The 27723-nt window shown below is 35.9% G+C and overlaps 1 protein-coding gene across 2 annotated transcripts in view; it reads left to right on the forward strand.

Moving 5' to 3' along the window:
- Positions 1 to 3954: 3954 nt before the first annotated feature.
- The window catches only part of LOC100247866 (pullulanase 1, chloroplastic), a 60591-nt gene continuing 36822 nt past the window's right edge, over positions 3955 to 27723 (forward strand). The window contains exons 1-9 of one of the 2 annotated variants that reach the window (XM_002271784.5): positions 3955 to 4269; positions 4807 to 4948; positions 5063 to 5115; positions 5282 to 5390; positions 18325 to 18461; positions 18585 to 18784; positions 18965 to 19114; positions 20216 to 20276; positions 21598 to 21718. In XM_002271784.5, the coding sequence (XP_002271820.3) occupies positions 4057 to 4269; positions 4807 to 4948; positions 5063 to 5115; positions 5282 to 5390; positions 18325 to 18461; positions 18585 to 18784; positions 18965 to 19114; positions 20216 to 20276; positions 21598 to 21718 (1186 nt within the window). In that variant the 5' untranslated portion in view covers positions 3955 to 4056. The remainder of the gene's footprint in view (positions 4270 to 4806; positions 4949 to 5062; positions 5116 to 5281; positions 5391 to 18324; positions 18462 to 18584; positions 18785 to 18964; positions 19115 to 20215; positions 20277 to 21597; positions 21719 to 27723) is intronic. The other variant, XM_010660031.3, reaches the window with a different exon arrangement.

Raw genomic sequence — 27723 nt, forward strand, 5'->3', positions numbered from 1 at the left:
CTTGTTTGAGACTATAAAGAAACTCGTGTAATAGGCAAAAATGATTAGAAAGTTTAGGATGCGCAAAATCGAGTGATTGTTTAATATAAACTTACTTATTAAAGACACTATGGAAGAACACATTTCTTACATCAGTAGTCATTTAAAGTCAATAATAAGGGAAATGATAACTTAGATTGTTGTAACCTTAATACTAGGACTAGATGTTTTTCCAAAAATCAAGGTTTGGAATTTGTGTGTAGCCTTGGGTGTGACCAATCAAGCTTCAAACCTATCAAAGTTCATCTTTTTTGTATTTTATGCAATACAACTAGATGAGGAACAAATAAGTTTGGTTGCCTTGTAAGGTAGCTTAATTCCCTTTTTACTGAATGAGGGACAAGAGACCAAGTTTCGTTACCTTGTGAGGTAGCTTAATTTCTTTTTTACTAGACGAGGGATGAGGAGACCAAGTTCGATTGCTTTGTAAGGTGGCTTAATTTCTTTTTTACTGGACAAGGGATGAAAGACCAAGTTCCATTACCTTGTTGGGTGGTTTAATTTCCTTTTACATTGCTTATCTCCAATTTGTAAATTTTAAGATTGTTTTCGAACTTTTTGAGTTCAACAAGGGAAACAAAGAGTGTGGGGTTGGAATGATTGGAAATAAAAGGTCACACATAGTATTTAAGGTAAGCAAGATGACATTTTTCTCGAATTAGGTTTGAAAATGTGTAAATTTTATATTATTTTAAATTATATTTGATTTTCTTTCATATTTTTTTTATATAAACAAAAAATGGAATCATTTTTCCTAAAAAACATTCCCTTTCTTTGAGTACCTTCTCATTTTCTTAGCATCTCTAGGTTTAATACTTTTTTGTTAGAACTTTAAATTTTTAATTTTTTGAACCTTGAGTTCATTTGATCACATTTTTTTTAACTAATTTTTAAAATTATTTTTAAGTTAAAGAATAAAAAATAGTTTTTGGTAATTTTTGAAAACAATGGTGTTTGATAAGGTGTTTTTAAAAGTACTTTTCAACAAACAAAAACCAAAAAATTCATTTGTATAAATAAATTTTAGTTTTTTAAAATATTTTTTGTATTTTGATTTTATAAAAAATTAGTAGGTTCATTAAAAAAATCTAAAGAATTAACTTTCCTTTGATTTTATTTCATTTTATTTAAAGTCCATTTGCAAAAACAATATAGTTATAACTAATTTTAGACCAATTTTGGTCTAGTATATTTTTTTGTAATGATCTATTTTTGAGTTGTAAACTATTTTTAAAAATTATTAATAAGTCCAACACATGAAGTCTTTATTAGTTTAAAGTTTATTTGCTTAATAAAAATATTAAGAGAAATAATCAAAGAAGTGCACAAAATGGCATGATAAAAATAAGTAAGAAGAACACAAAATGAAAGAATGGAAATTTATAAAAAGAAGTAATATAATTTAACATTTTTATTATCATATTATCAAACTTTTCATGATATCAAAGTTGGAGGAAAAGGCTAAAACTCAAGTATTCTTCAAAAGACTCGATTATTATCAAGCTAAATGATGGATCACCCAAATAATGGTGGTCGAATGTTATAAAAGACTCGAGCTACCCTCACAAACCATGTCTTCTCTTCGGAAAAAAAACCCCCTTAATATTTAAGTCTCCTATTAATATTCCAGTTTAATCTCAATTAATTCAAACACCATAAATTTTCTAATATGACAAAACTAAATCACCTTCTTAGTTCGTAGCATCAATATCATTCTTAAGTAGAGAAAACTTGTTGAAGAAATTAAAGATGATGAAGGTAGCAAAAAATATCATCACACAAACACTAGCTAGGATTGACAACAATGGTAAGCTTGTCGCTTCATAAGTTCTTAAAACCATGAAAGAAGACATTTTTAACATAATCTTTGGTGTTAACATAGTATGTTAGGTATAAACTTTTCTTAAAGGACATTTGTTCTTGTAATAGTTAAGAAATAAAGAAATTTAAAAAATATATTGATGACTCGAGAAAAGAAAAAGTCATGGTCTTTTGAAGAATATTTATATAACTTCAAAAATATATGTGACGAGCTCATCATGATTAAAAAAAAAAAAAAAACCAATTTCAAACCAATATAATGTTTTTCATAGAATAAATGTATGAAAATTTCGTTTTGTTAGGCTTACAAAACCATCTCATTATTCTTTTAGCCCATCCATGCTAACTAAATCTTCAAAGACTTGAGCAATTACTCCCTACCCAAAAGAGGAGAAAATGTTTTTAAAACATGTGTAAGTTTTTATTTGGACAATAAGATCATTATCAAAATGGTTAAGGAGGCAAACATTTTAATTTGAGGGGAAGAGACTGCACCCTTGAAATTTTTGAAATAGTTTTATCAATCTCTGCTTAAATATGTCTTCACCATATTTTGTGACAAACTAGACTTTCATATTCATTATCACTTTATCTTGAGAGGCAAATTAAAGAAAATGATGTAAGAAATACGTAAAGAATTGAAATGAGCAACGAGATCACAACATAAAATCAAGAATGACAAAATGAAAATAACAAAAAAAAAGTACACAAAATCAAGTATATAGTGACAAGAATCTATTCGATCCATATTTCTAGAAATAAAATGCAATCAAATAATAATTATTTTAATTTTAGGAAATAACATTTGTTTCCTTTAGGATATCCATTATTATTATTATTATAACTTATTATACTTTTTTTGTTTGAATTTTTGAAAAGAAGTAATAAATTCAACTATTCCATCACAAAATTATTAAAATTTCCAAAATAATTCATAAAAATGTAATTATGTGCTAGATAAACAACATAATTATTATAGACCAGTCTTAGTATATGATTTTCTAGTGGAGTTTCAAGTTATTTTAAAATTTTAATGAGTTTGTTAATCAATCCAATGTATTTACTTTGGAGTCTAATTATCTAGTAATTTTTTTTTTAAAAGTATGATACTACCTGGAAGAGGAATAACATGGTTATGGACCAATTTTTATACGTAAATTTATTCGATTCATATTGTTAGTATTTGAGTTTCAAATTATTTTAAAATATCATTGAACTCATTAACTAATTTAGGTATTAAGTTTTTTTCTTAAAATTTAAAGTTTATTTACTTAGATGGTGTTTGTTTTTTTTACTTTTGGTTGAAAACCACTTGTTTTTAGAATTTAGGTTGTTTGTTTTTATATTTTTTCATTACTTATTATAAACTTTTTACTAAATAGAAAAAACCAAAATATGTAGTTTTTTTTTAATAGAAAAACTAATATCTTGTTTTTTTTACTTTTTAATACTTAATAAAAATAAAATATTATAAAAATAAACAATCTAATATTTAATACTATTAAGTATTAAGATTCTATTTAGAATTAAGTAAAAAAACAAATACTACCTTAGTGAAAAAATTTAGAAAAGTTAAAAGGAGAGAATCTATATTAAATAAAATAGTGAATTAGGTAAAGGTACACAAAGAGAGAGATTCAAACCCTCGATAAACAGAAAAACCTACATAATAGTGCTAATGCTATGTTTTGAATCACTTGGTCATATTTCCTACATAATGATTATCACTTAAAAACCACTTTGTGAAAAATCGTTAGATATGAATAAGTTAAATATCTGTGACTCAATTGGTGAAATAGTATATTTCTAAAAAAAACATGTTTTTATTTTATTTTTTATTATTACAAAAAGAAAATATTTTCTTGCAAATGAACAAAATATTAAGGAATTATTCATATGTAAAATCAAAATTATTAGATAAAAACATGAATAATTTAAAAAATATTTATTTAAAGATTATAGGTGCAAAAGAATAAAGAAAATGAAACATCAAAAAAATATCATTTTCTATTATATTGACTTTTTATATTTTGTATTATTATTATTATATATAACTATATTTGAATCACATGCTTTAAATTTCAGAAGATCACCAACAACTATTCAAGATATTTTTCTCTGCTTACAAGTTACAATCCCATGGGTGTGGGTGGTTCTTACTTCTGAAAGGGATCTGAAAAGTAGATTGCCACTTCCATGGCTCTTTCATTGTCACCTCCACTTTCTCTCCTGCCAATCACTCCTTCCTCAAACCCCAACTATCACTTCCCTTCTCGCTTCGCTTTCAAACCATTCCCAACTTCCACCCCACTCTCTTTTCCCACCCTTCCCAGAACCTTTCATAATCAACCCATCAGTTTCTGCAGCTGTCTCCCCATGCCCCTTGAAGTTTCCACTTCAACTGCACAGGTTCATACTGTTTCTATTTTGAGTCATAAATTGAGGGTTTCTTTTTCTTTTTGATTTCTTTAGCTTTCCGAGCAACCATACTGTTGGCTAAATTGAGCATTTTGTGATGTTCCAATTTAGCAAAGTTGCCAACTCAATTTGAGTGGCACTTTTGATAGTTCAAAGTATGAAAACCAATCATTCACTGCCTGCCTATTAAGGTTTATGATGATTTTCTTTAATTTTACTGGGAATGTAGTGCTCTGTATATTTATTCCCACTGAGTAGAGAAAAAATTATGATGCTTCTAAGAATTTGAATACAACATAATAGTTTGTGTTGAATGCTTTTGGATGAGCAGTATAAACAAATGGATGCTCGAAAAAGGTATGCAAGTCCTGTGATTAGCTTTTACGCCCTTGAATCGGATTTCTGGGTTGGGACTTTTATTGTTCATATAAGAATGTGATTATCTGTTGGTGTGCTAATAATTGTAAACTTTCAATCTACTTCAGATGGCACTCTTTAACTTAAAATAGTTCATATAAAATCTTGCAGTTGCAGGATAGTTTGTTGTACTCTAGAGCATACTGGGTCAGTGAGTCTATAATTGCGTGGAATGTGGATGTTGGAGATGGTTCCTGCTATTTGTATTCTAGTAAAATTGCTGCTTTATCAATCGGGGACAGTGGAATCACAGGTTTGGATTTTACTAACTACTGCCAATTTGTCGTGATTTGTATAACTGAAGAAAATTCTAGGCTCTTCTTAAGCAAGTAACCTTAGTTGGAAAGCTTTATTTCCATGTGAACAGGGCATGATATGACGATTCAGCTTGAAGAAGACAATGGCGGGCTTCCTATAAATGTAATACATTTTCATTTCCATAATTAATTTTCTGTTGTATTACTGGTTGATGGTCTCTTCTTGTGGTTTGCTCAATTATAACCTCCTATTGGTGTCGTAATGCATCTTCTTGGTTTTCATAGGACTAATGGTACTAATTAGTCTTAAATCTGTGTAATATTTCTAGGTGATCGAAAAATTTCCTCAACTTCAAGGTTATAAGGCTTTTAAAGTCCCTCAGGCAGTAGATGCTAAAAGTCTCATCAAATGCCAGTTAGCAGTTGCTGCTTTTAGTTGTAAGCCCTTTTCTGTATTTACATCTTTTGTAGTTGCTTATAGGCATTACAGATTATCTCTCAAGAATAATGCATCATCGTTTTGTAATAAGAAAATGCTCTAACATCACTCCCAAAGGTTCTTTAACATCCTCCAATAGTGCTTGTGCCATCTTGGAATGTCCTTATTGAGTATTTCATTTTGCATCTCAACATCATTACTAGAACCTCAGTCGTGTCATATTCTATGTGCCTATTGAAGTTGGTTTTTGCAACTTGCATTCACATAAAGGCTGCTTGAGAAAATTTGCTGATTAGTTACAACAACACTTACAACATTGTGATGTGCAATGTTTACGGTTATTGTGGAGAAAAATTGAATTTCTCATTCATATTTTGAAAGTATACAACCTTAGAAATATACATTGTAGCAGAAAAGAAAGAATAAAGAAAGAATTGAAAACTACCCTATTAAAGGTTAGAACGGATTCAGAGAAGCTTTCTTTGGGGTGGTGGGACTTTGGAGTGCAAACCTCATCTTGTTAAATGGACGTTTGTTTGTTGTGACAGGAGGAAAGAGGGCTTGGGGGTTAAAAGTCTTGCACTTCTTAATAAGGCACTTCTTTGCAAGTGGAGTTGGCATTTTGGGGGTTAAGAGAGGGGAACTAGGTTATTTGTGGTAGGCATGAGGAAGTAAGAGGGGGGTGGGCAACTCAGGAGGTAAAAGAGGGGTATGAGGTTTGGTTGTGGAAAGCAATGAGGAAGGATTGAGATATTGTGAAATCTAGGTGTTCCTGTGCGGTGGGCAATGGACAGAGGGTACTTATTTAGAAGGATAGGTGGTGCGGGGATAACCTTTTGTTTGTGTTGTTTCCTTAACTTTTTGCTTTGTTAATCTCTAAGGATGCATGGGTGGCGGATGTTTGGAATTCTTTGGCTGAAATGGGGGGCAAGGGCTGAAATCCTTATTTCTCTAGATCTTTTATTGATTGGGAGGTGAATTTTGTGGCGAGATTTCTGACTTGTTTGCAAGGGCAGCAAGTTTGTCGGGATGTGGAAGATTCTTTGATATGGTCAATGACAAAAAGTGACAAGTTTATAATTAAGTCCCTTTATCATGTGTTGGAACCAGACATCGGTGGATCTTTTCCAATTGGAATTTGGATTTCATGGGTTTAGCCAAAAGTTAGTTTTTTTTTCTAGGGAGGCAGTGTGAAGTAAAGTTCTAACCTTGGATCAACTGCAGAGATGAGGTTGGTTTTTGGCAAATCGATGTTTTTTGTGTTTTCGACATGAAAAATCTATTGATCACTTGTTGCTCCATTATAAAATGACAAGGGTTTTATGGAAGCTGATTTTTGCATTTTCTAAGGTGTCTTGGGTGCTTTCTTCATCGATTAATGATACTTTGCTAGGTTGGCATGGTTCTTTTGTGGGTAAGAAACGAAGGAAGGTTTGGCAAGCAATCCCTTTGTGTTTGTTTTAGATGATGTGGAAGACTAGGAACAATATTGCTTTCTGTAATGATGTTTTTTCTATTCAAAAGTTGAAAAAGGAGTTTGTTTGCTTTTTGTGGTCTGAGGCTAAGTTGTTTGTCAATGAGTGCCCACTGACTTTAGTTGGATTTTTTGAATGGTTGGGTACTGGTTGAGTCTGTTAAAGTTCTTTCTATACTCTTGTGGTTGAGTCTTAGTGGGTAAGGGAGGTTTGTTATCTTGTATACTTGGGGCTATTTTCTGGTGGCTTTTTTATTTAATTTAATTTAATTATTTATTTATAAAAAAAAAAAGATCCCTACAAATCAAAGATTATATACACAAATATACACAAATCTACACAACTGGATATTTGTGTAGATATTATAGTACACACACACATGTAGCTATATTTTTTTTTTTTTTGATAAGTAAAAGAAGTATATTAAACGAAAAGAGGAAACACCAAAAACCGGTGCCCTCTAAGTATACAGGGAGTATACACACCACCTTCCCTAACTAAGAGCCTATCCAGTCTACAAAACTTACAAGAGAAGAATGACTCTCTGCTAGGGAACCCCTGACCCAAAACTAAAGATTACATACAAAAGAATATTTCAACCTTTGAAGCGAAAAGTCCTCATCCCCAAACGCTAACCTATTTCTCTCCTTCCAAACTGACCAAAAAATACATAAAGGGGCCATTTGCTAAGCCTTCTTGCGTCTTTTTCCCACAAACCCTCCATTCCACCCAAGAAGGGTTGTCTTCACTGTACACGAGAGAATCCAAGATATTCCAAAAAGAGAGAAAAGGAGGTTCCATAGGACTCGCGTCTTGACACAATGCAGTAAAAGATGATCCACTGTTTCTTCTTCAGATAGACAGAGAAAGCACCTGTTTGCCAAAGAGAACCCCCTCCTTTGAAGTTGTTCCTGTGTTAAAACTTTACCCCAAGAAGCCTCCCAAGCAAAGAAAGCTACCCTGGGAGGCACTCTTGCCCTCCAAATTCTTTCACTAGGGAACAAAGAAAGGCCCCCCGGCTCCATCATAGAATAAAGGGATCTAACTGAGAAAGCCCCATTATTTGAAGCTGTCCATATCACTCTATCTTCCTCCTCCCTTTGAACCCTGAAAGCTTGGATCTTCTGTAACAACCACTCCACCAAATCAATCTCCCAATCGTTAAACGCCCTTGCAAAGAGAGGAGTCCAACCAATCCCATCACCAACAGGATTCCACACCTTCGAAACCCAAGCATTCTTCGACATGGACATGGAAAAAAGAGATGGGAAGGATTCACAAAGAGGCCCATCACCACACCACTTGTTTGTCCAAAATTTCACTCTTTGCCCATTACCCAAATGGAAAGCTACCCTGCCATCAAACAACCCCCACTTCTTCCTAATTGCTTTCCAAAGTCCAACTCCGTTTCTTCCCATCACATCCCGAGTACACCAACCCCCCTCCTCTATGCCATACTTGAGGCTAATTACACTCCTCCACAACGCATCTCTCTCATTAGCAAACCTCCAATTCCACTTACACAAAAGGGCGTTATTCATCAAAGATAAATTTCTCACCCCTAGTCCACCTTTTCTTTTCTCCAAGCATACCAAGTTCCATCTTACAAGGTGAGGTTTATGGGCTAAAGTTCCCCCACCCCACAGAAAATCAAATAAATAGGCATACTAGACATAGTGCTTCTAATTAGGGTGAGTCTTCCCCCTTTAGATATGTACTGCCTCTTCCACATAGCAAGCCTTCTACGAAAACGCTCTTCAACCCCATCCCACACCGCCAAAGAGTTGAAAGCTGCCCCTAGGGGCATTCCCAAATAACTAGAAGGAATCCCTCCCACTTTACACCCTAACTCCAAAGCCAAACCCTCTATATTCAGCACCCTTCCAACCGGGATCATCTCACTCTTCTCTAAGTTAATCCTCAAACCCGAGCACGCCTCAAACCACATGAGAAGCCAACTTAGATAAGTCATCTCGTCTAAAGACTCCTCACAAAAAACCAACGTATCATCCGCAAACAACAAATGCGATATATGCCTCCCCTCACCCCTCCCACCACTCACCTTCCACCCAGATAAGTAGCCCCCACTAATAGCCCTTCTCATCATACTACTAAAAACCTCCATGGCGATCACAAACAAATAAGGGGAAAGGGGATCTCCTTGTCTTAGCCCCCTCGTGCTTTGGAAAAAACCGGATGGAGACCCATTAACTAACACGGAGAATTTCATTGTGGAGATACACCAATCAATCCACTTTATCCATCTCTCTCCAAACCCCATCTCTTTAAGAACAGCCAGCAAAAAGCTCCAACTAACACGGTCATAAGCCTTCTCTATATCCAACTTGCATAACACCCCTCCCACATTGTCTTTCAATCTTGAGTCTGTCAAAATATTGTGTGAATGGTCGAATACCTTGGCCTTGAGTTTTGTATATTATATATAGGCTTTACAAGGATGCTATACATGGAAAGCAAATAAAAGCAAATAAGAATCCTCATGATTCTAGTCCTATACATGTAAACTATAATCTGTCAAATAATATATGCTAACTGTACAGAATAATAAATGGAGAAATAAGGAAACAATTGTAGGCTAAAATAAGGAAAGAAGTGTGGGTTAAAATAAGGAAAGAAGTGTGGACAGCAAAGCTGTCCTTTGACAGCCCCCCTCAAATTGATGCAGGTTGATCAACAAGCATCAATTTGCTACTTAGCAAGCAATGTCGATGACGAGGGAGAGCCTTGGTGAAGATATCAACAATTTGTAAGTCAGTGGAAATATGTGGAAGAGTGATAACACGAGCTTCAAAGGCTTCACGGATAGAGTGACAGTCCACTTCAATATGCTTTGTGCGCTCATGATAGACAGAATTGGTTGTGATCTGAATAGCACTTGTATTATCGGCATGTAGAGGTATAAGATCGGTCTCAGAAAAATCTAACTCCGCAAGCAAACCTCGAAGCCAAATGATTTCAGAACAAGCAAGAGACATCGCCCGGTACTCAGATTCCGTAGATGACTTAGAGACTCTGTCTTGCTTCTTACTTTTCACAAACATCTTAAACTAAAACTCCCAACTAAGATAGTTTTTGCCATTGAAACGAACAATAGAATATTCTCCAGACATTATGAAGACAGAAATAGCCTAGGAAACAAAAAAAAGAAAAAAAACATCGTCAAAGAGCCTAAATATGATAACAAACCTCCAAATAATCGAAGATCTCCAAGAGCCTAGAAGCGAAGAAACCTAAAGAAAACTCCAAGATCACACCACAGATGTGTTATCACAATCACCAAAAAGAAAAAAAAAAAGGAACCCAAAAGCTGGGCTAGAGTCCGAGAGCCCCTAGGGCTAAATCCGAGAACCCCTAGGGCTAAATCAGAGAGCCCCTAGGGCTAAATCCGAGAGCCCCTAGGGCTAAATCCGAGAAAACCCAAAGAAAAACCTAGAAAGCGTATAAACTCTAGGTTCAAAACACAAGCTCTGATACCATGTCAAAATATTGTGTGAATGGTCGAATACCTTGGCCTTGAGTTTTGTATATTATATATAGACTTTACAAGGATGCTATACATGGAAAGCAAATAAAAGCAAATAAGAATCCTCATGATTCTAGTCTTATACATGTAAACTATAATCTGTCAAATAATATATGCTAACTGTACAGAATAATAAATGGAGAAATAAGGAAACAATTGTAGGCTAAAATAAGGAAAGAAGTGTGGGTTAAAATAAGGAAAGAAGTGTGGACAGCAAAGCTGTCCTTTGACAGAGTCCACAGCCTCGTTTGCAATCAGCACTGCATCCAAAATCTGTCTACCCTCCACAAAGGCATTTTGAGACTCTGAGATCACTTTCCCCAACACCTTTTTAATTCTATTGGCCAACACCTTGGCCAGCAGCTTGTAGAGGCTGCCTACAAGGCTGATGGGCCTGAAATCTTTCAAATCTTCAGCTCCTCCCCTCTTTGGGACTAGAACAAGGAATGTTGCATTAAGAGATTTTACAAATCTGCCCCTCTCGTGAAATTCCTTGAAGAAGCCCATTATTTCAGCCTTTACTAAATCCCAACTGAACAACCAGAAGACCATGGTGAAGCCATCCGGGCCAGGGACTTTATCCTTGCCTAGATCTTAAAGTGCCACGAACACCTCCCCTTCTGTAAAGGGAATTTCCAGCCCCTCAGCCTCATAGCTGTCTAATCTCATGAAGGGCAGCCCCTCAACACCAGGACGCCACCCCCCTTCTTCAGTGTACAGATTTTTAAAAGCACCCACCACACTATTTTTTAAATCTAACTCCTCCGTATGCCAACAATCATCCACTTTCAGCCTAGACAACCAGTTCCTTTTGCTATGCGCGTTCGCCATCCTATGAAAGAATTTGGTATTATTGTCCCCCTCCTTCAACCACAATTCCCTTGATCTCTGTCTCCAAGAAATTTCACACACATGTAGCTATATATTATAGTTGTAATAATATTCTACAATTATAATAATTTTCAACACTCCCCTTCGAGCTAGTGAATAGATATTGTCCATTCTCACCTTGATAATGATTTCTTGAAACCGGGTGTTGGCTAATCCTTTCATTAAGACATTGGCTAATTGACCTCTAGTGGACATATTTGACATGCAAATTAAGCCATTGCCTAACTTCTCCTTAATAAAATGTTTGTTTGCTTTGACATGCTTGGTTTTGTCATGTTGTATCAGGTTATGTGCAATATTGATGACTGACTTATTGTCGCAATAAAGTCTCATCGGTGTTTCCTACTTAATCTTCAAGTCCTCCAAGATAATCTTGGGCCAAAGCAACTCACAGATTCCTTGGGCCATTGCACGAAACTATGCTTTTGTATTAGATTTTGCAACAATGTTTGGTTTCTTATTCCTACAAGTTACGAAGTTCTCTCTAAGAAATGTGCAATATCCTATAGTAGACCTTCGATCAATAACTGATCTTGCATAATCTGCATTAATATAGGCCTTCAATGATAGTTTAGTGCTTTTCTTAAACAAAATTCCTTTCCTTGGAGTTGCTTTCAGGTAGGGTAGGATTTTGTATACAACCTGTAGATGAACTTTCTTCGGGTTATGCATAAATTGACTTACTAGGCTGATCGCATAAGCAATGTCTTGCCAACCAATCTCTGGTCCATACCCTTATCTACAACTGCATCATCATTTGCTTTTCCAAGCTTGTGATTTTGATTAGTAGGTGTGTCAACCAATTTACATCTTGTTTTTCCTATCTCCTACAATAAGTCAAAAACATACTTCTGTTAGGGGATACAAATTCCTTTTTTGAGTGAGTCGCTTCAATTCCCAAGAAATACATTAATCTTCCAAGCTCCTTTATTTCAAACTCTTTTGCTAAGTATGCTTCAATGCTTCTCTTTCTTTAAGATCATTTCCAATCTCTATTATATCATCCACATAAACCAATAGGGCAATTACTCCCCATCAGGACGAGTGCTTGACAAATAAGGTGTGCTCATCGTTGATTTGTTTGTAGCCAATAGTTATCATGACTTTGACAAATCTTGCAAACCAAGCCCATGGAGATTGTTTTAACCCATACAAAGCTTTTTTCAATTTATATACCTTTTTTTCCCTTTCAAGTGCAAATTTAAACCAGGTGGAAGATCCATATAAATTTCGTCTTCGAGCTCTCCATGTTGTAATGCATTTTTCACATTAAACTGTTATAAGTTTCAATTAGATTGGGCAGCCAAAGAGAGCAAAACTCTCATAGTGTTCATCTTGGCTATTGGTGCGAAAGTATCGTGGTAATCTACTTTATATGTGTGAGTATAGCCTTTGGCAATAAGCCTGGCTTTGTATCTCTCAAGAGAACCATCTGCTTTGGACTTTATTGTGAACACCCACTTGCACCCTACTGGAATCTTCTCTCTTGGTAACTTAACCACATCCTAAGTCCCATTCTTTTCAAGTGTGTCCATCTCAACCCTCATGGCTTGTTTATCTTTCTTACTATTTAGTAACTTGGATAAGGTCTTAGGTATGACTATGATATTTGGGTTGGTGAGAAAATTTCTATGAGATGATGACAATCTGTTATTAGACACAAAATGGGAAAGTGGATATAAAGGGTGTTGAGTAAATGTTCTCGTGCCTTTTCTAACTGCAATTGGCAGATTTAGATCACTAATATCAATAGAATGAGGAGAAATCTCAGAATAAGATGGATTATTTACCTCATAAGAATCGGTTGGTTCTGACTCTTGGACCTGCATAGGTTCAATGATGGTTACTTCCTTCCTTGAGTAAACCAAAGTTGGCCTTGTAGGATCAGGAACTTGTTTTCTAGGGTCAAGACTAGCAGGTTCAAGAATTTATGAGTGCTTGGACACAAACTCAGACATAGACTTAGATACGGATGATTGTGCTTGTGAGGGTTTATTGGTTTAGACACATATAGGGGCAAGTTAAGTAAGAACAAGTCTCCTATATCCGTATCTTCCATGAATGATGTCTCCCTCCTAAGGATAAGGATGATTGAAGTAATTTTCATGTCCAACAAAGTGTACATCGGAAGATACATAAAATTATTGAATGAGTGGATGATAATATTTGTAACCTTTTTTAGTAGATGAATACCCCACAAAAACGTGCTTAATTGCTCTTAGATCTAGTTTTCCTCTATTATTATGAGTGTGGACATGGATAAAAGAAACACGACAAAAAACTTTTGGAACAAGATTGGTATATGTTGTAAAGTTTGGGAAGTATTTTGAAAAAATTTCTAGTGGACTTTTGAATCCCAAAACTCTAGATGGAAACCAGTTTATAAGATGAGTAGCAATAAGTATTGCTTTCCCCCAATATGATTTGAGAACATTTTTCTAGAACAAAAAAGTTTTTGTAATAGTAAGAAGATGACCATTTTTTCTTTTAGCAAACCCATTTTGTTGAGAAACATTAACATTCATGGATAATACCTTCATTTTGAAAACAAGGAGAAAGGACTTGATTGAAGTAATCCTTTACATTATTAGATCTAAACTTCTTGATTCTTGTTCCAAATTGAGTTGTGACCATATTGTGAAAATTGGGAAATATAATACTCACATCCAATTTTTGTTTGAGAAGAACGATCTAAGTTACTCAAGTGCAATCATTTATAAATGAGACAAACCATCTAGAGCCTAAAATATTAGGAATTGTGGAAGGATCCCAAATATCACCATGAACTAACACAAAAGGACTTGAAACTCTTTAATTACTTATTGGAAAAGAAGCACGATGGTGCTTTGCAAGCTCACAAACATCACAATGTAATTTTTCCTTCGTGTGTAAACCGAAGGAAATAGGGGGTTTGGGTTTTGGGAATATTTCTCTGAGGAATCTTGCTCTTTTAGGGAAATGGCTGTGGAGGTACCCTAGAGAGGGTTCAGCTCTATGGCATCAGGTCATACTAAGCATTTATGGTTCACACTCCAATGGTTGGGATGCCAACACAATAGTCAGATGGTCACATCGCTGTCCTTGGAAGGCTATTACTCAAGTCTTTCAGGAGTTTTCCTCGTTTACTCGGTTTGTGGTAGGAAATGGGGAAAGAATTCGGTTCTGGGAAGATTTGTGGTGGAGGGACCAACCTTTGGGATCCCAATATCCAAGTCTATTTAGAGTAGTCTTGGATAAAAACATACCTATTTCTTCAGTTCTCGGTCCTACTCGTCCTTTCTCTTGGAATTTAAATTTCCGTCGTAACCTGTCAGATTCTGAGATAGAGGACTTAGAAGGCCTCATGCGATCTCTCGATGGATTGCATTTATCTCCTTCGGCTCCAGATGCCAGATTGTGACCCTTATCTTCTTCAGGGCTTTTTTCAGTTAAATCTTTCTTTCTAGCTTTATCCCAATTTTCTGGATCTCCTCAGGTTTTTCCTTCTAAGTTCGTTTGGAATTCTCAAATTCCTTTCAAAGTGCAGTCCTTCATCCGATTAGTGGCACACAAGAAGGTGAATACTAATGACATGCTACAAGTGAGAAGACCCTACAAAGCCCTTAGTCCGGATATTTGTATTCTGTGCATGAAGCATGGGGAATCAGCTGATCATATTTTTCTTCATTGCTCCTTGACGATTGGGTTATGGAACAGGTTATTTCAGTTAGCTAAGATGGATTGGGTCCCCCCGAGGAGCATCCTTGACATGATGTACATCAAATTTAATGGATTTGGTTCGTCTAAGAGAGGGATAGCCTTGTGGCAAGCTGCAAACATCGCTCTTATTCGGATTGTGTGGAGGGAAAGAAATGCGAGGATTTTTGAGGATAAAGCAAGGAATTTAGAGTTTATTTGGGACTCTATTGTTTTCCTTGCTTCTCTTTGGGCTTATTGTTCCAAGGTTTTTAAGGGGACTCCCCTTAATGTGATACAACTTGATTGGATAGCAGTGTGTACTCCATAAGGAGTGGTCTTTTTAGAGTGTTTGCTTGTTTTTAAGTGTATTTTTCTATAGATTAGCTTTCTTTGGCAGGAGGATTCCTCATCCTTTTTTTGTACTTATTTTTATCTATCAATAAATCTTTGTGTCGTTTCCAATCAAAAAAAAAAAAATTCCTTTGAACAATAAAGGATAAATAATTTTAAGAATGCCAAAAGACGGATGTCCAAGATGACAATGATGAAGCCAAATCTTATCTTTTATTGCGGATGAGATTTCAAAAAGGAATGATAAGGATACCTGATTCTTAGTCCTATTTTGACCAAACTACAACTCAAGATAGTAAAGTCCGTCCTTTTCCCTAGTATGTCCAATCGTCTTTCCCATACCCTGTTCTTGAAATACACAGTAAAAGGGAAAAAAAATCACATGACAATTCAATTCTTTGGTAAGTTGATGAATGGAAACAAGATTGGTGGAAAGCTTAGGTACATGTAGCATATTTTTCAAAACTATGGATTTATTCAAGTGAACTTCCCCTTAACCAACTACGGTGGTTATAGAGCCATCAACAATGACTACTTTCTTATTGCTAGGACATGGGCTATAGGTACTAAACTTTTGTGAGGAATGGGTCATATGATCTGTAGCTCCCAAGTTGATGACCTAAGAGCCTAGGAAAGACACATCTGAGACACTAAAAGCAAGAGAAGGGCAATACTTACCCGATTGAGTGAGTGAGCAAGCACCACTGGGATTCTCAAGGGTTCCAAGGAGATTCTTCAATTTCTCAATCTCTTCCTTGTTACGCTCAATATGTTCACTACCATCAGAATTCACCCGCTCTTATAAAGGTTTTTTATTGATTTGAAAGTTGGTGAAGTGTGCCTGAGTTCTTTGTTATCCACCTTTGAAACCTTGTTGTCCACTCTTGAAAACCCAATTTTTACTCGAAGTTTGTGGCTTTCCATATTGGTCCCTTGTGTTTCTTGGCTTCTTACAGTAGGTACATCAAATTGTGTCCTTGTTTGTTGTTCTGGACAAATCTGCCTGACCATTCTCAACTCCAACTTGTCGTTCTGGTGCTACAATTTTGACACCCACGTTATTGGAACTTGTTGAAATCATTGTCGAGCCTTGTTATGGTTGAGGGTTTAACATAAATCCTCTCCTACTTTCTTTAGCCCGAATCAAAGAAATGATTTCATTTAAAGAAGGCAAATCATCCTTTCCTAATATTTGAACCCTCATCTAATCAAATTCAGCTTTTAGACCCGCAAGAAAATTATAAATCTGATCCTTTTCAATGAAGTCTTTTTGTATGGCTGCATCATCGCTGCCCTTCATCTTAATACATCGATAATGATCCATCTTTTGCCATAGATTCTTCAACTGATTGGCATATTCAGGGATAGAGCGTCCTCCTTGTTTTGTGGTAGTGGTCTTAAATCTTAATCTCATAGACTTGAGCAACATCCCTAACCTTAGAATATGTCTGTCAAATTGCTTCTCATATATCTTTGGCAGTGGGTAGAAACACACAAGTGTCACTAATTTCTGGAAGCATTGAATTCCATAGCTAAGACATAACCATGGAGTCTTATTCGACCCAAGCCTCAAATATGGAATCCCCTGGTTTGGGTCCAATACCAAGTAGGTGACTCAATTTGCCCTTTCCTTTTAGAAAGGTTCAAACTGAGACTGAGACCACTTTAAATAATTTTTCTGTTCAATCTATAGGCTGCCTGAATGTTCTGCAAATCTTCCGTTGATGGAGGATTCACGTTGTCAATCACTTGAGTTTGGGCAGTGTTGGTGTCATCAACAATCTCAGACATGGTGGGTAGAATTCGGGAATAATTTCAGAGAAAAATATAGCAGGATGGCTTTGAAATGACAATGAAGGCCGTTAAACCGGCTTTCAAAAACAGAGGAAAAAGGTTAATACAACTCAACAATGAAGATTGAAAAGAAAAAATCCCAAGGAGCCTAATTCGGCTTTGATAACCATATGGAGAAAAATTGTATTTCTCATTTATATTTTAAAAGTATACAGCCCTAGAAATATATACTGCAATAGAAAAGAAAGAATAATGAAACAATTGGAAACTACCCTCTTAAAGATCCTTACAAATCAGGGATTATATACACAAATATACATAAATCTACACAGCTGGATATTCACACAGCTGTACACACACACACAGAGCTATATATTATAGCTGTATATCTCCCACATCTATATATTACAGTTGTAATAATCTACCACCGGTAATAACCTTGAACAGTCATATTGTCTATTTGTGCTGAAAGAAACAAGATAAATTTTTAGGACATTTTTAGTGTTGCAGAGTTTGAGAAAAAAATCACTTTCATTCATCCCGTTGAGCTTCAGTTTCTAAGGAATTTCAAGGATTCTCCATCCCTCTGGTTTTAAATTCTTATGACCTTTCTCTTTTCCAAGTACTTTTTAAGCGGTGGCTGCACTTTCAATATTAGTGATGGCGGCATTTCTAGGAATACTTTGGGCCATACTTTGTTTCATTTATTAATGCTGTATATGTTGGGGAAATGTAGTGAAAGCTGATATTATGGCTTTTTTTTTTGTTTAGTTTTGGAGAAGGTAGATGAATTGGTTTAACCAACACTTGTTGAACATTATTCATCCTGTGTCACTAGTTGGAAGAGGTGGGTTTTTGTGGTTCTATGTTACAGGATTGTACTGGCTCACTTTTATCCTCTGTAGCATCCTCAACTAAAATAGCTTTCTACTTATTTTGCTTCTCTTGGAGCTGGGTGTTTATTTCCCCGTTTTCAAGGATATATTGTCGTTCTGGTAGTTTGCATGGTTTAGTTGAGTTAATTAAGTACAATTCCTAAGCATTGAAATGTTTAAATGAATTTACCTTTTTCCTTTTTGTTGATAAATCATAATGGCTTTTATATGATCTTACTCACCTTGACTAGTAAACTACCTTTGGCATAGTCACTAAATTTCAACTAGTGACAAGTACACATCTGATTCCCTCTCTTTCGTACAGGTGATGGGCAATGCAACAATGTTACTGGTTTACAGTTACCTGGTGTCCTAGATGAATTATTCTCATATGAAGGCCCTCTTGGTGCAATTTTCTCTAAAGAAGCTGTAACACTTTACCTCTGGGCTCCCACTGCTCAGGTATATTACATTCCAAGAAATATTTTACTGCTTACTCTATGCTTTTTCTCCTTTGCTCCACACCATCCTCTTCTCATATTACTTCAGTAAGTGTTCTTTTCTTCTAACAGTACATCAAAACAGGTTGTGCATGCTTGCATTTACGGGGATCCATCAGGTGGTGATCCCTTAGAAATTGTCTGCCTTGAGGAATTTAATGGTGTTTGGAGTGCTAGTGGACCAAAAAGTTGGGAAGGTTGCTATTATGAGTATGAAGTCTCTGTCTATCATCCTAGCACACTGCAAATTGAAAAATGTACTGCCAATGATCCATATGCTAGAGGGTATGCTGGTTGTCTCAGACTCTTAGTTAGTCCATACTTCTCTGAAAATAACTAAGGTGTCTATGTATTCTAAAATTTCATATCATTAACCTTAACAAGTATGTATCAACATATGTATGTACCTGCACATACATATGCACGTTTATACATATCTTTATAACTGTTGTCTTCTTCTAATAGGTTATCTGCAGATGCCAGGCGGACATTATTAGTAAATCTCGATTCTGATGATTTAAAACCTGAAGGATGGGATAATTTGGCAGATGAGAAACCTGCTCTTCTTTCTTTCTCTGATATTAGTATTTATGAATTGCATATAAGAGACTTCAGGTAATAATCAATTCTCCTTGTGTTTCTGATCCAAAACCTGCTCTCAATGAAGTTTGTTGTTTCTGATTAAAGAAAAAAACACTCTTTAACATTTCTAGATCTGGTGTCTTTAATTTTTTCCCTGTGCCCTTCAAAAAATTTTGGAGTTCAACACATTCTAAAATCTATTTTAACGTGTGAACAAATTATGGACTTGAAAAAGTACTAACATAAAGGGTTACAAACCAACATGTCAAGTTTCATAATGAGTAACTGCAGAATTGCTAAACTTTAAACATGGCTACTGCTTTCTCCATCTGTCCCCAGTTTTTCTTTTGGTCCTCTGCAACCTGGACTCTGTAAAGTGAGAGACTGCTCTCATTCCATATATGTAGGGATGACAATAGGGCAAGTTTTTTTGGATACCCACCCTAATAGAATGAGTTTGACATGATGATAAATGGGTTAAGGGTGGATTTGAATTTTTTTTAACCCAGGTTTTGGGTTCTTAGCGGATTTGGGTATTGCTTTATCCTGCCTTGCCACACCCCATTGATATATATATATATATATATAATTAATAAAAAATATTTTAATTTAATTTCTTTTTCATTTTCCCCTTTTAACACATAAAATAAAAAAATTATTTCCCATTAAAATAAATCATAAAAAATTATAATATTTATTTATTTATAAATTCTATTCATTTTTAATGTAATTAAAATTTTAAAAAATTGAAAGAAATTAATTGAGGCGGGCATGGAAAATTCTCATAATCGCTCTCCTTGTTAAATTTTTATTTTTATTTTTATTTTTGGTACATGGATGAGAATATGTTGAAATAATTGGGGCAGGGTTGGGATGGAGGTGGCCTGTTTCAAACCCGCCCCATTGTCATCTCTGCATATTTGGTTTGAATCTCATTTGAAAATCTCTTTTACTCTTATCCCTTTGTGGAACAAGCATTGATCTACTATAGTCTTATGTGCTGAGATTTAGTTTTCATTTCTTTTTTCTACTCTCTCTCTCTCTCTCTCTCGCTCTCTCCCTCTCTCACTTTTCATTTTCATGAGTGTCTGCTTTGGGGGTTTCTTTTCCAAATATTCTATTTTGCTATTGCAGTGCCAGTGACCACACTGTGCATCCTGACTTTCGTGGTGGTTATCTTGCCTTCACTTCTCAGGTAGTTTTGCTATTGCTCTTCAGACTTTTGAAGAAGTTTTTTCTCAAAATATATTATGAATTTGTAATTATGTATATTTTTCTTGACTGATTTTGATTTTCAGAACAATAGTGCTAAGTTTCTTTGCTTCTATTTTCTTCAATAAGCAACTTGGTGAAAATTTTGTGTTTTTGGTTGATCTCTTTGACTTATCAGCTGTGTATACTAGACAGGGTGTGGAAAAGCAAAATGTTGCTTCTTGTTTTATTATCTTTATTTTACATGGTGAAGATGACATTTTTCTTGGGAATGGGGGTACAAAGGGTACATCCAAAGTGCATGGGTGTATTCAAGATCACAAATAATCTCTCAAGGACCAGTACTGTTTTCATATTATCTTGCAGTGTCATTGTAGAGCTAGTTGGTAGTGGTTTTGTATGTTAGCACGTGACATGGCATTCTGGGTGGTAGGTGGTTATTTCAGTAGTTTTGTCACCGACCATCGTTTTGATGCTGGCCATAGGTCAGATGCTTGTGATTTCTTAAAATTTTCAGGCAATGATGGATTGGGTGGAAACTCAAAATGGGCAAATCAGATATTAAGTGTTATATTAGGTTGAGTTCAGTGAAGGAATGAGTTCTATTTTGGCAGAAAGGATCAAATTGAAAACTAAACCAGGGTTTTATGGTAGGAATTAAGCACTGAATATATGACAATTGCCAAAGAAAACCAAGTGAGAAAATTTTAGTGGAAAGAGGAAAATGTTGTGTTGTGCCACACATTCTGGATTTCAATCTCTTCACCTTAGAGATCTAACCTAGTTTCTCTTTGGTGTGAATGTTTGGGTTGCAATGCACTATTTTTCCATCAGAAGTGACTTTGGGAAGGCTGTGGAAGGATTGGAAATCTGGCATCTTGTAAGGAAAATGTTCAGTTTATTAGATAAAAAGGACAGAAAGGCCTTGCTGCTGTGGGCTTTTCACCTCAAAAGTATTTCAGGTATGAATAGGGATTATCACTGTTTGATTTTTTATGAGAACAAAATACATTGAAGTTTTTATTATTTTTCACAGTAAAAATGACATGATCTTGTTTTTTTTAATTTTTTTTCCTAGTAAACGATCTTAGTTATATAAGTTTCACATTTTTCTGGGGATCCCTTATTCCTACTTTTGTCATGGTTCTTACCTAGATTATGTCATACGATTTTGCCTGGTAGTTTTTCTTGTTTATAATTTCTATGAGAAAGCATAAAATATTGGTATCTAACTTTTAATTATTTATTATAGACTAAGACTTAACAAACACACTGGTACTGAAGTTAACAAATGATGTTTGAAGGATTCAGCAGGCATTCTTCATCTAAAAAAATTATGTAATGCTGGTATCTCTCACTTACATCTTCTGCCAACTTTCCAATTTGCTGGTGTTGATGATGAGAAGGACAAATGGAAATGTGTGGGTAAATTTCTTATTTCAACCTCTGATATTTGAAGTACTCTTTTTTTATTTATTTATCATTACTTCTCTGTTTATATTTTGGTAAGACAGAATTCCATACATGTGGATATTATTAAAGTAATACCTTTGCTTCAGAAAAAAGGTCTAATTTGGCCCATGCCAATTGTTTAGGCATAAATGCAGAAGTTAGCTGTCCAACTCTCTGCCAGTCATATTGATTTGTCAATTAAAATGGATAATAGCCAAGTAATGGAGAAAACCCTGCATATGATAAGAATTATAAATTCATTTTCATGATGATTTATGTTGCACATGCTTATCAGTGATACCCTTGAGGAAAACTGAGTCATATTGCGAATTTTGCCTAGATGTATAGGCAAGATCGTTAATTTTCCAGTGCTATAGGCTTATCAAAAAATAAAACAAAATAAAATATAAACTCCAGTACTACCATCTCTCTCTCTCTCTCTCTGAGTTTAGAACAAGGTGAAAGGAGTTGGGAAGACTAGATGAGGAAAGAAAATCTTGGCAATCACACCTAGGGTTCCTAAGCAATATCATCAAGGAGAAGTCAATCACATCTTTCAAAGAAGCTTGGTAGCAACCAAAAGTTTGAATAAATTATATTATTAAATTTGATAAACTATCTAGGTTTATATAGATGGCTCTATCTTGAATGTGACTCCTAACAATCAAATTACAAATTAAGACAAATAAAAGATGAACTACCAAGACCAAGGTTCCGACTAACCAAGACGTGCTAGTCTAGCCATGCCAACAATCTGAACTTACTAAGGTACCCTTGCCTAAGTTTTCCCCCTTTTCTTTCACAATTCTTGAAAAGGTTACTTCCATTTAAGCTTTTTTGGAATATATTGAGCATTTTTTTCCTCTTTCTCTTTATTGATTTAACCAATTTCACATGAAGAACTAATAAATATGAAAGGAAAGTTTCACTAAAAATTTGGAGTTTTTGGGTAACTTAAAATCATTTAGACTTGCAAGTAGCATAAATTTATAGTCTAGGGATCCCTTGTCATTTAGGTGCAAACTGATGTGCAAACTAAGACTCCTTATGATGGATTGTATCGATGTGGAAGGAAAAACTCAACGTTCCACCATCCATTATAATGATTACATTCCCCTTTACATATAGATGATAATACTCATCTATTTTAGGGATATTTACAACTTATAAAAAAAAAATCAAAACTACCTAAAACAGAAATGGATTTGGTAACAGATTACCAAATCCCATAAAATCATGGGATAAGAAAAGATGATTTGTTAGCTGTAGATATCCTCAATCTTAGCCCTTAACATTGCTGACAAATCATCAAATTAAATCTTCCTATAATTTTACACTCCCCCTCAAGCTGGGCGGTAAATATTTATTAACCCCAGCTTGGAACTTAGATCATCAAACACCTTTCTCGGTAGAGCCTTGGTAAGAATGTCAACTGTTTGAAGGCTTGTAGGCACGTACAACATCTTGATTATTCCTTCCTCTATCTTCTCCTTTATGAAATGTCGATCAATTTCCACATGTTTTGTTCTATCATGATGTACTGGATTTTTTGCAATGCTGATTGCTGACTGATTATCACAGAACATTTTCATAGGTTCTTCATTTGAAATCTTTAATTCCTTTAGCACCCTTCTTAACCATATTCCCTCACAAATGCCGTGTGCCATTGCCCGGAATTCAGCTTCTGCACTGCTCCTTGACACCACTGATTGCTTCTTACTTCTCCATGTGACCAGATTACCCCACACATATGTGCAGTACCCTGAAGTTGATCTTCGGTCTTGTACTGATCCTGCCCAATCTGCATTGCTGAACACTTCAATATTTCTTCTTTGGTTCTTCTCAAAAAATAATCCTTTACCTGATGTTAGTTTTAGGTATCTCAAGATTCTATACACAGCCTCCATGTGTTCTTCATTTGGATTATTCATGAATTGACTTACCATGCTGACAGAAAAACCAATATCTGGTCGTGTATGAGATAGGTATATTAGTTTACCTACTAATCTTTGGTATTTCCCTTTATCCAAGGGTGCACAATTTTCCTTAGCTCCTAGTTTGGTTGTTGGATCCATAGGAGTATCTGCTAGCTTACACCCAAGCATTCCAGTCTCTTTTAAGAGATCCAGGACATATTTTCTTTGTGAGACAGAGATTCCCTTTCTTGACCTTGCAATCTCCATACCTAAGAAGTATTTGAGATTCCCAAGGTCCTTGATCTCAAATTCTGTAGCTAGAAAACTTTTGATGGTGCAGATTTCCTCTTCATATTCTCCCGTTAGAATTATGTCATCCACATATACAATGAAGACAACAAGCTTTCTTGCAGGAGAGTGTTTAACAAATAAAGTATGGTCCGTCTAACATTGGGAGTAGCCATGTTTCTTAACTACCTTTGTGAATCTTTCAAACCAGACTCTTGGAGATTCCTTGAGCCCATATAGAGATCTCCGAAGTTTACAAACTTTGTTGCGTGTAGTTTGTGTCTCAAATCCTGGAGGAATTTCCATGTAAACTTCTTCAGCTAGGTCCCCATTTAGGAATGCATTCTTGACATCTAGTTGGTGGAGAGGCCAGTCAAGGTTTGCAGCCAAAGATAGTAGAACCCGAACTGTGTTTAACTTGGCTACAGGGGCAAATGTCTCCTCATAGTCGATTTCGTATGATTGGGTGAATCCCTTTGCAACCAGCCGTGCTTTGAATCGATTAACACTCCCATCTTCATTATATTTGACTGTGAAGATCCATTTGCAGCCCACTGGGCGTTTTCCAGCTGGTAATTCTGAGATTTCCCAGGTTCCATTTTTTTCAAGTGCATGAATTTCTTCATACACAGCTGATTTCCACTCAGGTGAGCCGAGAGCTTCTTGTATATTATTAGGAACCTGGATGTTGTCGAGGTTGGCAACAAATGTTTTGAACTTCGGTGATAGTCCTTCATATGACACAAATGTGTATATAGGGTGTTTTGTGCATGATCTTACACCTTTTCTCACAGCAATAGGAAAGTCACTATCATCATTAGTTTCGGGATTATAGTTACCTGATGGATCTTCACTTGATCTAGAACTTGGGTCAGACTCTTGGGTTGGCTCAAGAGATGCTTGTTGTTCCATCTCCTTTTGGTTCTGTCTCCTTCTTGAGTAGGTAATCAACTCATCATTCTTTGTTGATTGAATAGTGTCCAGATTTTGAGGAGGTGGATTAGTAGGCGGATTGTTGGTTTGATCTTGAGAAGGAGATTCTAGGAAGTAAGGAGACTCAAGGAAGAGATTTTGAGGAGGAATGGATTCATGATTTAGTGATGGGTAGGGTTGGTCAGAATTAGGAGAGAAATGAGATGATTCTTCAATATCCCAAAGCTGGTATTCCTGGATAAAGTTAGTCTCCCCCTAAATATCAGATTTGGAGAAATAAGATTGTTGCTCAAAGAAGGTGACATCCATGGAGTGATAGAACTGTTTAGTGACCAGTGAGTAGCACTTATATCCTTTTTGAGTTTGAGAGTACCCAAGGAAAATACATTTAAGAGCTCTAGGATCAAGTTTGTCCCTGTGTTGTTGATGGACATGGACAAAAGCTGAGCACCCGAAAACTTTGAATGGGATTGTTGAGATTAGACGAGTATTGGGAAAGGACTGAAGAAGAATTTGACAAGGAGTCTGGAAGTCGAGAATACGAGATGGCATCCTATTTATGAGATAGGCAGCAGTGAGGATGGCTTCACCCCAGAAAAATTTTGGTACATGGGTAGAGAACATTAGGGAACGAGCAACATTAAGAAGATGTCGTTTTTTCTTTCGGCAATACCATTTTGTTGAGGAGTGTTGACACAGGAACTTTGGTGAACTATAACATGACTTAAGAGATAATCATTAAGAATGGAGTTGAAATACTCTTTGGCATTGTCAGTTTTCAGAATTTGGATTTTTGCTTGGAATTGTGTTTGGATCATGGTGTTGAAGGTTTTGAAAATCTGGTTTGCCTTTGATTTTTCTTTCATGAGGAATACCCATGTGAGTCTAGTGTGATCATCAATAAATGAAATGAACCAGCGAGAACCAATAACATTTTTTATCCTAAAAGGACCCCATACATCACTATGAATCATGGAAAAAGGTTGAGATGCTTTGTAGGATCGGTTAGGATAAGAATTACGAATATGTTTAGAAAATTGACAGATCTCACATTGAAACTCATTTGGATTTTTATTATGGAATAATGAAGGAAACAACTTCTCAAGGTACAAGAAATTTGGATGACCTAACCTATAGTGCCACAACATAACTGCACTATCATTATTAGATTGACTCACAGACAAAGAAATAGGACTACTGGACTCTGAACAATCAGAATGATGAGTTGATCCTTGAGGAGGATCATTAACCTCTAGAAGATAGAGCCCCGAACACATCTTAGCACTGCCAATCGTCTTCCTCAAGTCCAAGACCTGAAATTCACACAGATTTGAGTCAAACTTAGTAACACAGTTGAGATCCCGAGTGAGTTTACTAATGGACAGTAAATTGCAATTTAATTTTGGCACAAGGAGAACTAAATCAAGGGTGATGTTCTTTGAAACTCTAACAGAACCTGTACCAGCCACCTTTGAGAGTGAACCATCGGCTATTCTCACAGTTAAATTTTTATAGCATGGATTGTAAGTAGAAAAAAGCTTCTCATCTCCAATCATATGATCAGATGCTCTCGAGTCTATAATCCAGGGACTTAACTTCTCCTTTTTAACATTTAGAGCACTCAAAAAATTACCTTTTTGTGTCAAGGAACCAGTACCAACCACAGTGGGGACAGCTGCAGGCAAGGATTGGCTGAACAATTTCTGTAGGACTTCTATCTGTTCCTTGCTGAAGGGAGTGGGTTCGGGTGATGGTTTTTCATCCATGGAGACGAGGTTGCCCCGTCCTTCTTTGTCATTGGCAAACCGGGAAGGCTTCCAATCTGCAGATTTGCCGTGAATCTTCCAGCAGGTGTCCTTGGTGTGACCAGGACGTCGGCAATGATCACACCATGGTCGCCCTTTCTTCGGTTTGTGATCATTGTTGTTAAATGGATTTCCTCTAACTGCAAAGGCTGAGCTCTCAGGATTTGTCACAGAATCTTGAGAGCCCATCATGATCTTCTTTCGACTTTCCTCTCTCCGAACTTCTGAAAATGCTTCCCGGATATTTAGTAGTGGTTTGGATCCTAAGATTCTTCCTCGTACTTCATCGAGATTCTTATTTAATCCAATCAGAAATTTGTATATTCTTTTCCGTTCAATAGTCTGTTTATACTTGATTCCATCACCCGGACAGCTCCAATTGTGCTCCTCGAACAGGTCCAGCTGCTGCCAGTAGCGATTGAGTGTGTTGAAATACTGAGTCACCGTTAACTCTCCTTGGCGGAAGTCATGGAGAACACTCTCCACCTCGAACAATTCCAATGTATTCTCATTGTTGGAATACGTTTCCTTGGTAGCGTCCCAAATCTCCTTTGCTGTTCCATAGAGAAGAAAATTTTCTCCAATGTCATTTGTCATGGAATTAATGAGCCATGACATGACCATATTATTTTCAGCATTCCAGACTTTGAACTTTTCATCTGTCTTGTTTGGTTTGGCAGCAACTCCATTGAGATAATCGTCTTTGCCCTTTCCGCATATGAACATCATTACGGAATGGGACCATTGGAGATAGTTGTTCCCATTCAGTTTGTGTCTTGTAATGGGCATGAGGTTACTATCTGCACTACTATTGCTGGAAGCCATGGCTTCCTGATTGGAGGTGATTTGGGAAACAGTAGCAGTTGAATTATGTTTGCCGTATTTGGTCATATGAGGGAATTAGGGTTCAGAGAATGCTCTGATACCATATCGATGTGGAAGGAAAAACTCAACATTCCACCATCCATTATAATGATTACATTCCCCTTTACATATAGATGATAATACTCATCTATTTTAGGGATATTTATAACTT

This window comes from Vitis vinifera, chromosome 13 (assembly GCF_030704535.1).
Source record: "Vitis vinifera cultivar Pinot Noir 40024 chromosome 13, ASM3070453v1".
Classification (NCBI taxonomy): Eukaryota; Viridiplantae; Streptophyta; class Magnoliopsida; order Vitales; family Vitaceae; genus Vitis; species Vitis vinifera.